The sequence below is a fragment of the Alosa pseudoharengus genome, unplaced genomic scaffold, assembly GCF_046254945.1.
Source record: "Alosa pseudoharengus isolate Yale_2024_CS ecotype anadromous, Long Island Sound unplaced genomic scaffold, YU_APseudo_1.1 YU_APseudo_1.1_scf_8, whole genome shotgun sequence".
Taxonomy (NCBI): Eukaryota; Metazoa; Chordata; class Actinopteri; order Clupeiformes; family Clupeidae; genus Alosa; species Alosa pseudoharengus.
In genome coordinates, this window is record NW_027468870.1 from 15,817,344 (window position 1) to 15,829,709 (window position 12,366).

The following is a 12,366-nucleotide window of genomic DNA, read 5'->3' on the forward strand; positions in this document are numbered from 1 at the left end:
GAGAACTATATTTTGCATTTTGTTGTCCAGTGTGTAATGATTGATTGAAATCACACAGTGATTTGACGACAGGATGTGTTGTTTGAAGGCAAGATTTGCTTTTGCTGCATATTTTAAGTGTTTTGAGAGAGTAACAGCCTTTTGCAAGCAAAATGTGTCATTTTGGCCAGAGTGCTTTTGTTCAGACACGAGTGTTTTGAGAACGTGATGAGTTGACACAAGCATCAAAACAATCAAGAAAAACTGTAATTGAGGGTTTTTGTGACCTGTTGTACTTTATGAAGTTTCTATTCTAATATTTCTATTCTAATCTTGTTTGTAGTTCTTACCAAACGGTTGTCTCCACAGGGTTGTCGTTAGGCTGCCTGTAGTCCAGCTGGGAGAAGAGTGGGAAGAGCACCTGGATTCCTCCGATGGAGTGGATGGCACTGTGGATGGAGTGGGTGACTATGGCTTTCACGTCCTGCACACACACACACACACACACACACACACACACACACACACATGGGGAAAGAGGACACACTTTAATAACCACGCTCCAAATGACACATCCATTGGGCACTGAGGTGTGTGATTCAAAAGCTGGGGGAAAATCGATAAGGGAAGACACACAATAACCAAGAGCCTGTCCTCAAAGCAATAGTCTCATTCAGGTCTCATTCAATCAGCATATGCACACATGCACATGCATGCATACAAACACACACACACACACACACACACACACACACACACACACACACACACACACACACACACACACACACACACACACAAACACGCACACACACACACACAAACACACACACACACACACACACACACAAACACGCACACACACTTTTGCTCATCCGAATGAACACAGACACAGACATAGACAGGGTCCTTATAGTGTGTCTGAAGTGGAATGGGCTCTAGTGCCCATCTCTGTACCCATCTCTACAGCCACTATCTGCAAGCTATTATCCCAGCAGTCAGACGGGCAGGTCTGAGTCCAGTAGAGCAGAGGATTCCTAGTTCTCTGTTACTTCCCAGACTGATCCCAGACCTGTAAATATCATCATTAATGTCTTACTGGAGCTCGTAAAGGCGCATTTCAAAAGATTTGTTTGGCAGATTCACCTCAGGTGGCCATTATCAGATGTCATCAGATGTATCAGGCTGTTTTATCTGTCTGTCTGTGAGATTTCATGGGGGATGTAACAAGATGCAGACCATTGGTCAAATATGAACTCACCTTCCAATGACCTACCCACTATCCCACAAGATACAAAACATGTACCAAAACATGGCATGTTTAAGACTCATGGATGACTCCTCTGACTTACTGAAAGTTTATTCAAAATAGCATACAATAACCTATCAAAAGTGTGTGTGTGTGTGTGTGTGTGGTGTTTCCACATGTGTGTATATAACCACATGTTTTTCTATCCTATGTGCTGTGGATTTTCAATGTATTGATGTTGATATGTTTCTGTATTCTATGCTTTGGCAACACTATTTCCCTTCAAAACTGCCGTGCCAATCAATTACAGTGAACTGGACCAAATTGAATTGAATGAAGTGACCTGCAGCATGAGGGCGTGGGGCGAGTGCACGAAGATGGAGGGGTTCTCCCGGGGCGAGGACTCCAGGCAGAGCTGGGCGTCGGTGGCCTTGGCGTTGTAGGTGAAGGAGATGCTGCTGGCCAGCTTGCCGTCGTACAGCACCTGCTTGTGGTGCTCCGCCAGGTGGATGTCACTCTCGGATTTAAACTTGAACGTGCTCTGTGGGCAGCAGGAGAAGAAGAGAGGAGGAGGGAGGGAGAGAGACAGAATTAGGGGAAAGACAGAGGGATGGAGAGATAGAGGGATAGAGAGACAGAGAGATGGAGAGAGACAGAAAGAATGAGAGAAACAGAAGGAGGGAGAGATAGAGGGATAGAGAGAGAGAGGGATGGAGAGAGACAAAATGATGGAGACAGAGGGATAGGCATGAAGACAGAAGGAGGAAGAGAAACAGAAAGAGAAAGAGATGGAGAGAGAGGCAGAGAGGGGGAGATGGAAATTAGACAATGAATTGCATAATAACAATTGTTCATGTACTACTATAAACATAACCTTAGTACTATGTGGTACTACATAATGCACCTGTGGGGATGGGGTGCTATTTGTTTGACCGATTGAGCCCCAAAAGGACTACTCACTTCATAAATATTCTATTTTGTGCTCCCATACAATGCTTCCACCTTTTCAAAACCCACTGATATTCTATCAGTACAATCTATAGTCAGAAAAAAAAACCTCCTACATTCTGTCATTGCATTTTATTCTGTTGTGTGGAACACTGTCAGAGAAATGGACTGGAGTTGGCATCCAACCCGTCCTGTGGGGCTTCAGAGGACTCCTCAGGCCAAACAACACCACTGAAAAGGCCAGGCAGCATTAGCTCAGGCTGGAGCCTGGCAGCACCTCTGGCAGTAATGGTTCCGGCCCCCCGTCTCACTCGGTCTGTTTGGCCCTTCCCATCATGCACCGCTAACAGGCAGCAGGTCCCATGGCGCGCCAGGGCCTCAGAGCAGGCAGGGGGGAAGCGGAGGCTGGAGGCTGGGTTTAGACTAAATACCAGCCCCCCATCCCCCATGTGACACCCCCCCCAAACACACACACACACACACACACACACACACACACACACACACTCACACACACACTCCAAGACCCCCGTGGCAAGCAGAGCTGGAATTCATCTTAAGGGCTTTTCTCATGCTGAGAGTTCTACACTTTTCACTTAAAAAAAAAAAAAAAAAAAAAACACTCAGCATTCTCTGCCATTGCCATGTGCTCGACTGACTTTTCCAACCATCTTGTGTTTCAACAGCAGGCTATGCCAACACGGTCAATAGGGAAGTGCCCACCTGACATGCAGGTTGCAACCCTTTTGTTTCAACGAGTCTGAGAGGAGTTAGAAATCAAGGGGACTCCACTGAAAAGAAAATTACATTTACCCCCCCCCACACACACACCAAACCCCCCCCCCAAAACAAAACGCGGCACTCTTCATTATGCCAAACCCCTCCTCATTGTCTTTCAAAAGGGACGCTGTTCAAAGGCACAGAGTGTTGGCTCTAATTGCGGCCACCCTTCACAACGGGGCCCACGAGTGCCACCTGACAGCCAGGAGGACATAACGAGCCTCTTCTCTCCTCCTCTTCGCCTGTCTCCCGGCCCGCCACACAAAGCAGCGCGCCCGGCCCACGCCCGGGCACTGAGAGGGCGCACTGGCCTCACACCACCTCCAGCACTGCACTTTGCAACAAAAGACACACAGAGAGAGAGAGAGGGACTCACATGGCCCTATAGTCACATAATGCAGGAGCAAGAAAGAGTGAGATAGGGAGAAAGAGAGAGAGAAAGAGAGATAGAGAGTGACAGATAGAGAGAGAGAGAGAGAGAGAGAGACAGGGGGGGGGTGAGAGAGGTAGACTGAGGACTGAAATAGAATGAAACAGAGAAAGCCACAGAGTGGGAGAGACAGGTAGTGGGACAGGTAGGAGGAAAGCAAGAGACAAAGAGACGAGACAGAAAAAAAGAGCAAGTGTGTGTGTGTGTATGTGTGTGTGTGTGTGTGGGGGGGGGGGGGGGATTCCTGAGTGACTACATCTATGCCTGTGTCTATCTCGCAACCCCCTCTCATTTTCATCTCTTTAGAATAACAAGTACAACACCCTCGACACCCTCTCCCAGTCAGGGAAATGTATACATGTGCAGGTGACAGAGCAGGCGAAGAACAGATGACTCTGTCAGCATCACTTCTGCAGTGTCTTATAGTGTGCAGGTACTTCCACATGCTCATAAGGGAGAGAGGTGGAGAGAGATCCAGATAGAGACATAGATAGATATAGATATCGATAGATAGATACAGAGCAGACATATAGAGATAAAGAGAGAGATAAAGAGTAGATACTGTAGGTAGAGAGAGAAAGAGAGAGAGAGAGAGAGAGAGGTAAAGAAAGAGAGAGAGAGAGAGAGAGAGAAAGAAAGAGAGAGAGAGTGAAGAGGAATGAGAGATTAATAAGCTAGATTTACAATTTGATAGTACACTGTGTCCTCTGCACACTCCCAACACACACACACACACACACACACACACTCTGCTTAAACAGCCATGTTTAGCCGTTTCTGCGTGATCTGGAGAGAGGCGATAGGACGTCCAACTTGGGGCTTGTGGGCCTTAAAGACTGACCCGGCTGTCCTGTTCCTGGCCACTGGGCATTCATCTCGGCTGACAGGAAGGGGAGAGAGTGGGGGGGGGGGCGGGCAGGTGGAACAGCCAGTGGAACAGAGCAAGGTGTCTGGGAAGCGGGTCATTGCTCCATGACACCACGGCCGTCCCTTACACTGCCGTTAAGCAGCTTGGGCAAGCATGCTTACTGGACACCGCATCGCATCGCATCGCATCACATCGCCTCACTCCTCCAGTGCTTACTGTCTCTCTCCCCAGAGACTGAGAGAGAGAGAGAGAGAGAGAGAGAGAGAGAGAGAGCGAGAGGGAAAGAGAGAGAGAGAGAGAGAGAGAGAGAGAGAGGACCAGCTGCTGCAGAATTCACTGACAGAGATAAAACGGTAGTGTACACACACACACACACACACCTAGGCCCTCTACACACACAATCCACCCGCCCCCACCCCTCTCGCGCGCACACACACACACACACACACACACACACTTACTTCCCTTTCTCTTCCATTCCTCTGCACCCCCCAAAAAGACATCCATTGCACTCATTAACTCACCCTTCCGCTGCAGCAACACACAGTCCTACTCTCCACAGCAGTGGGGTCTGCTGGCCCACACGTGGCTGCTGTGTGCTGCCCTTTCTCTGCAGGGTACCAGCCAACAACAGCGCACAGCTTGCCTGGCTAGGACACCCTGCCTGGGCATCAGGGCCTCTTCTGCAGGAGAGTGGGATTCACATTACCACTACACACACGCGCGTGCGCGCAAATACACACACGCACAAACACACACAGACACACAAACAAACACACACACGTGCCAATGCAACCGGCACACACACACACACACACACACACACACACACACACACACACACACACACACACACACACACACACACACACACACACACACACACACACGTGCCAATGCAACCGGCTGGTGTGGGGCAGCAGGACCCCACAGCAGAATGAGCAGAGCTCTCTCAAGAAAGTTGAGCATCTAAAGCAACATCTGAAGTCCTAAATATGCTACTGGGCATACAAGGCTGGGATCTCTTGAGTGAGGATTAACATACAGCCCAAAATAATTAGCACTAAATTAACACTTCATAATACATAGCCCTGGTTATATATTGTAAGTATAACATAAGCAAAGAGTAACAATTATCTCTTTGATATCCTGTTCTTAGGTTACTCTTATGTTGATCAATATGCTGTTACAACAACAGCAACAGTAATATACTGTAAATAGAGTATAGTTTCACTGTGAGTGAAAATGACTCACACTCCACTGAACTGACTCAGTCTAAGCCTTTCCCCTCTAAAAAATCCCAGTGCACTGTGCAGCTACTGTACTCTCCCGCTTTCTGATTCGTCTCAGGTCTTTGGTAGAGCTGCGGCTGAAAGCCAAACGCATATTCGGATTGGAGAGAATCTCCAGCAGTCTCTCAGAGGGTCTTTTTTCCCCCTGAAACTCTGATCAGCGTCAAAAGTTCACTCTTTAAGCACACCTCTAAGCATAAGACTGAGTGAATGAAAGGGAGAGAGAAAGAGAGAGAAAGCATAGAGAGAGAGAGAGAGAGAGAGAGAGAGAGAGAGAGAGAGAGAGACAGAGAGAGAGAGAGAGAAGAAAATAATCAGAAACATCCCTTGAGAATTTCACGCTCACAGAGCCTTGCATTTTTAATGCAGCACTTTTTAAATAAAGCACTTGGACTCACACATGTTGGCTCACTCGCTGCGTCTGCCTTCCGCCTTCAACTCTGGCATAACACGTTGTGCTGGCTAATAATCCAGGCATTACACGCCACAGCGGTTTCTCCGAGCCCCACGCTGTGGGCTGGGATCAGGCGGCCTGCTTCAGAGGTCTTGGGGAAAGCCTTTCTTTTTGAAATTAGGGTTGAGACATGGGGTTTCGAATAAATCGAAGCTTTTCTACCTATCTGTTCAAAAAAGCCTGAAAATCGAGAGTCTCTTGGAAGGCTTTAGTAACGAAGTGAAGCAATAAATGAAGTCTACTTTTACAGCAGAAAGGCACAAACTGAAAATATGTCAGAGAAGTATGGTAGTTTTGGTAGCTGTGCAGAGTTACAGACATGGCAAAGAGACTGCCATGACTATGAGTTGAACAACACATAAACACACTTGGGGCAAATATGATGCTGTCCATATCCTCCCCTTAGAACTACTCAGAATGTAGATAGAACCCTATAATTCTGAGATATTGAGCTTCAAAGTTTTAGAATTCCATAGAGTTATACTGATAAGTGGAACAAACCTCTTCAGATATAATGTCCAAAAATGCATACAACTACAAGAAACACTTCACCTCATCTTCTTATGGTGTCACAGAATAAGAATATGTCAATAACTCAATTTTGACAAAAATGTCAGATAGAACCAATTGCGCAGCTACAAAACGCTATTTTTATACCTCTTCTACAGTTCCAAACAACATAACACTTACGTGGTAGTGAGAAGAGGGTCTGTAAAGCCAAACCGAAGTATCCCGAGGTCTTTATGTGGTCGAATAGAGAGTCCAGAATGAATTTCATCAAGCCAGTACCTTTCCGGAAATGTTGCCATCTTTGCTGCCTCTTCAGGGGAAAGTCCGTAGGAGTCTTATTGCTGAGTGTGTTGTAACACGCTCTTTAAAAAAAAAAAAAAAAAAAAAAAAAACATACAACTTCACTTCAATTTCGAAAGAAATACTGGACTATGTTTTTTTTTTTAAAAAAAAAAACGGCGACGAAATTTTGAATTTCCAGAGCGTGTTACAACACACTCAGCAATAAGACTCCTACAGCAAAGATGGCAACATTTCCGGAAAGGTACTGGCTTGATGAAATTCATTCTGGACTCTCTATTCGACCACATAAAGACCTCGGGATACTTCGGTTTGGCTTTACGGACCCTCTTCTCACTACCACGTAAGTGTTATGTTTTTTGGAACTGTAGAAGAGGTATAAAAATAGCGTTTTGTAGCTGCGCAATTGAAATGCCCCGCTGACTTCCAGGCTACGAGTTGTGACTGAAAACGGTACCATCAAACTTTCTCAAAACACATCCTAATGACATGATTTTGATGTCAACTCAGCGTATGTACGCCCAATCATCCGTAAATCGATCTAAAGTGCAATTTACTCCGGATAATTCCTTTAATGATGGGTCCAATTGTTAGGCCAATTCAAGTGTGAAGAGTTGATGCGTTGTCTAGTTCTGTTGTAGAGCTGGGCTGTAGAGGCCTATTCTGCCTTGTTATCCGAGGTTGGGAATGGCCTCCTGAGCACTGGCAGATTCCTTCACTCTCTCACAACCTTCAGGAACCCACCAAACAAAGCAATCAATGCCATTACTAACTGAAGCAAAAGCTTGTGATATAAGTGGCTATATGCATGACTAATATCAACAACAACATTGAGAGGCCCATCCACACCAACTAAAACATATATAGGACAATGGTTTTGCACTACATATGTGCCCCCTCTTGAGCATCCTGGAAGTTGTACACAGAAGCAGGGAGCATGTGACAATCAGCAGCAGTCTGCACCGCAAGACACCGAGCCCCCATGTAACCTCCCTGCCTTCAGCCAACGGAAACAGCCTGTCTGCAAACAGCACGGGGGGTGGTGGGGTCTTAGAGAGAATGCTAATGGCCAGAGGAAGACATGTCATCAGTCACCACGGGGAACCCGCTCACTTCCTGCTCCAGGGCACGGCTGGTTCGCTCGCTCGACGGCGCCAAGGTCTGGGCAGGCTGCCAGCACGCTGGCCGATATTGACCCTGTTTTAAGCCTCTGCACGACAGAGAGACCATCCGCATGCTAGCAATGACACAGGAAGGCCGCTTTGTCCCACACATGACAGGAGGCGCGTCCAGCAGGGGACGCAAACGGCAGAGGCAGGGGGAAATGACCACGGCAGTTTAACAGGAAGCAAACAGCCCTCGCCAGACACCCCCCACCACCATTCTAATCAATCTCGGTCCTGCGAACACGCGTGGAGCTAAACAGGTGGCGAATGGCTCACGCCTGTGAAACTTGACAGACACCTCCCGGACCACAGGCTCTGTCAGGGTGGTGGTGGGGTTAGTGGGTGTGTGGGTTGGGGGTTGGGGTCTGGAGCGTTGGTGGTGGGATGGGATTGGAGTTGTTGGCACGCCCATACAGTACCTTATAGCCAGGCCCCAGCTGGTGGATGGCGAAGATCTGCGCCGGGTTGAGCGCCTCGCTGAACACGTACACGGCCCCAAGTTGGCCGCAGAAAACCCGGTTAGCGTCGGCCGTCTCCGACGATCCCAGAAAGCATTTGTCATAGCTCTGCAGCACACGCACACAGAGGGAAGGAAAGAAGAGGAAAAACACTATTTATTCACTGTGCTATAATAAGCCTGTTTAAAACACCATTCAGTGAATGAAACATTAATGATTCAAATGAATTTCAATAGTGTGCACAGCATATGACCGTTTTGTGGCAGAGTACAGACTGCCTTTGCTTTGAGTCTCCAGTTGGTCACCGTCACAATTTGTATTTACATCACAGTCTGTCCATGTTCAGATTCAAGTTTTTTAGTGGTCATTTCAAGGTTTGAGATTTGCATATGAAGAAGGAAACAACTGTGATTCTAGTTCACAGTAGCTTTGTGGCACCGAACTCTCATTATTTAACAAAGCCAAGGTAAAAAACAGATTTCCATTCTGCCATCTTCATTGCTACATAACTACTCCAACTACATGGCAAACACTTTAAATTAACACAACTGATAATACAATACAGTTAAGAACAAAATGATTCATACCCCTGGCAAATATTGATTTAATGTTGATTTTCTCTTGACCAATACATTTGTTCTGACTGAAAATGATACTGCCACTTGCCAAAAGGTTGCAAGACAAAGTGGTAGAAACATGGAATCAGAAAAAGAAACATTTTCATCTTTATTTACATTTTTATGAAAAATGGCATGTCCAAAATTCTTCATACCCTTTTTAAATGATCAATGGAAACATCTTTATTTGCCATCACAGCTCTCAAAATGTTTTTTAGAATACCTATCAAGCCTCTCCATGTCTCAACAATGATTATAGACCGCACCTTTTTAGCAACAATCCAGGTTTTCGAGGCAGGAACGATTATTTGCCATCACTCTGGCCTTGAGCTCACTTTTTTATGGATTGATGTCTGGACTCTGGCTGGGCCACTCTAAAATGTTGTATATGTAATTGAGTATGATGGCAAAAATGAAAAGGCATTTCTACTAATCGATATGGCTGTATGTGCAAAAGACAAAAAGGACAATATAAAAAAAACTGATACTTTCCATAAACTTAGCAAACATTGTTTACTTAAATAAATGGTGTCTTACAAATGTGTTATTTCATTTGTAAGTATGGAATAGACGATGTTTGTTGTTTGTAAACGCACACCACGGCAGTAGAGAATACTTTGAAAAAAAAAAAAAGTGTCGTGGCACACTCAGAACTAATATGCTTTAAATTCTGTTTGACCAACGTTTCAGCATTACGCCTTCATCAGGGTCATTTTCACACACAAGTCATGATGAAGGCGTAATGCCGAAACATTGGTCGAATAAAATTTGAAGCATATTACTTGACTCTTAATTATGTAATAGAACAAACAAAACAACAAACAAATGTTTAATGCAGGAAACGTCTTTATTTCAGACTATTCAGAGGATTTCATGATTGAAGACATAAAGGAAGAAACTAGCAGGTTTTCTGGCAGGTCTGATATTGCCAACGTCTATCCCTGAAAATATACAAAAAACATACCCAAAATAAGGTCACTACATTCACATTGTTCTAGTTGATGCATCTATGTAAATGTAGCCTATTGAATAGCATATCTGCTTGAATGATCATTATGTCATCATGCCATTTTTGAACTAAAACAATTGATGTACTCACTCATGCTTGTTTTCATGGTAGCTTTTTGCTCCAGTCAAGTAATAACCTACACCAGCATACCAGTTGAGTAGCCCATCAAAGTGGTTCACATAACCACTCCACTGGCAATTACCAGTGCAGAAGTTACTTCCCGTACAACAAGTGAAGGTCCATCTGTCAGATTAAACACAGCAAAGAAGAATTTAACACAAATACAAATCCCACAATCTATCATCTGCATTTACACCAATTACTTAAATCTACACAAGTAGTTTTGAATTACTTGCTACTTCATTTCACTTTATAGTTAAAGTAACTTACAATATCTAGGCATAGATAATCAGAAATATCAATCATTGTTGGTCAGTGTCTAATCTGCTGAGGTAAAAAGGATTAATTCAGAGAACTTTTGGTCCAAAATGTGTTAAATTTTAAGTTTATATTTGCTTTTAAAGTACCTTCTGTCCTCATGGTGATTGTCATGAACACTGGACATCCCTGTAACCACGTAGTTAGTTGGGCACTCAAACATTAAAGGGCCATCCCAGTTATTCACATATCCAGACTCAAAGCAATGTGCCCTCTGTGTAAAAGTGTCTCTGCAGTTAAAATCCCATCTCCGGTCCTCATGCTTATTGTGATGCTCACTAAAAAGAGATCAGATACTGATCAGACCAGAACAGACTGATACATACACTTCAATGCACACAACCATTTAGGATTCATTTCATTTGTTTCATTCATTTATTCATTTCATCAACTACATTACACAATCTTTTTTCTCACCTCAAACTTTTTTATAAATATCTATTTTCCATTTGAATTCTACCACTTTTAAACAAACATCAGATTGTGCCATCCTCAGCTGTAACGTGTGAGACTGTTCCAAAAGGTGAGGGATATAGACTGTAGACACTGAAACCTTCACCACCAGAATACTAAACACATTCTACACAATATTTTGAGCATACTTTGTTTAAGCAAAGATAACATAATTTGTGTACAGGTCGTGATGGTGGAAACAAAATGTAGTACCTTGTGATGCCACTTATGGACTGGGTGGTGGGACAGTTAAAGCGAAGAGGTTTGTCATAATCATTCACATAGCGCAAATCTGTGTTTGAAATAATGAATTGATGAATATTTATAAACTGAATACTGCAATTTATTTAAGGTATAAAACACTGGATTATTCTTACCTCTAGCCTCAACCAGGAGAGATGCCAGGAACAGGAAGAGAAGATGAACAGTCTTCATGGCTGCACAGGGATCATTGCTGTGAATCAGCAGCTCCTTCACAAGCCTTTTATAGGCCTGCATTTGGCCTTTACATTGCACTATCATGTGAAACTTTGCAGGTGTTTATCTGAGTCAGTATTTACTTTGGATGGGTATGCCTGTAATCTAGTTTTTTTTTTTTTCTCCACTCTTGTGAATTAACATTATGTAACATCCATAACATCACATCCATAATGCACAAGGTTTTAAAAGTAAGAAAGGGGCACAATTAGTTCATCATATTTTACATTGATATAAATCAGTGCACAGACACTTTGGAAATTGTCGCATCAACACTGTATGTGTCGCATAAACTTTTTCTATAAACGTTATGGATGTGACATGGCCATGGTACTTGCTGACTTCTAAACAACAGCCTTACAAATTTAAGGAGCTGTGCTCTTAAAGACAATTTGTTGGAACCTTGAGTCCATTTATTCCCTTTTTAAAAATTGCCATCCAAAAAATGTTGTTTCTGTATTAGGGCTGGGATAAACGATTATTTTTTAAACGATTAATCTAGCGATTATTTTTTCGATGCATCGATTAATCTAACGATTCATTTTTTCAGTCCGATTCGATTTCGATTTGATTCGATTATCGATTATCTCCCCATTAATTCACTAATAGCAACTTATACATGTTTATTTACATATCTGAATGAAAAAACATGAATTATTTAACATTGCAATATATGTTTATTGCTCTTAAGATTCCAAAATAAAAGACTGAAGTGCAAGTAACTACAAGTGCAAAGTAATGTATTCTTAGTCAGAGTCAGAGGTAGCATTCAATAAAGTTTCAGTTAGTCATTTTAAGACGTTCTTGTGGGAATCATGTGTGGATGCAATTCATAACGTAGTTCAAATAACAGTTTGTACTTCTTCTTTGGACAAGCACTTTTGAGTCTTGGAAAACACTTTTCCATTTCCATCTGGATTTTGCAAACTGAGTCAATA

General features: G+C 43.7%; 2 protein-coding genes across 2 annotated transcripts in view; both read right to left on the reverse strand.

The window, feature by feature from the left end:
• The window catches only part of nbeaa (neurobeachin a), a 123,894-nt gene that overhangs the window by 50,721 nt on the left and 60,807 nt on the right, over nt 1–12,366 (reverse strand). The window contains exons 8-10 of the mRNA XM_076274894.1: nt 8,396–8,542; nt 1,572–1,769; nt 330–463 (exon numbers count right to left, since the gene is read on the reverse strand). Of these exons, the coding sequence (XP_076131009.1) occupies nt 330–463; nt 1,572–1,769; nt 8,396–8,542 (479 nt within the window). The remainder of the gene's footprint in view (nt 1–329; nt 464–1,571; nt 1,770–8,395; nt 8,543–12,366) is intronic.
• LOC143112526 (hemagglutinin/amebocyte aggregation factor-like) lies at nt 9,880–11,391 on the reverse strand. Its single transcript, XM_076274788.1, has 5 exons — nt 11,329–11,391; nt 11,165–11,243; nt 10,588–10,776; nt 10,151–10,303; nt 9,880–9,992 (listed from the first exon to the last, which is right to left on the reverse strand). The coding sequence occupies exons 1-5, from the start codon at nt 11,384–11,386 to the stop codon at nt 9,950–9,952; spliced, it is 522 nt and encodes a 173-aa protein (XP_076130903.1). The 5' UTR covers nt 11,387–11,391; the 3' UTR covers nt 9,880–9,949.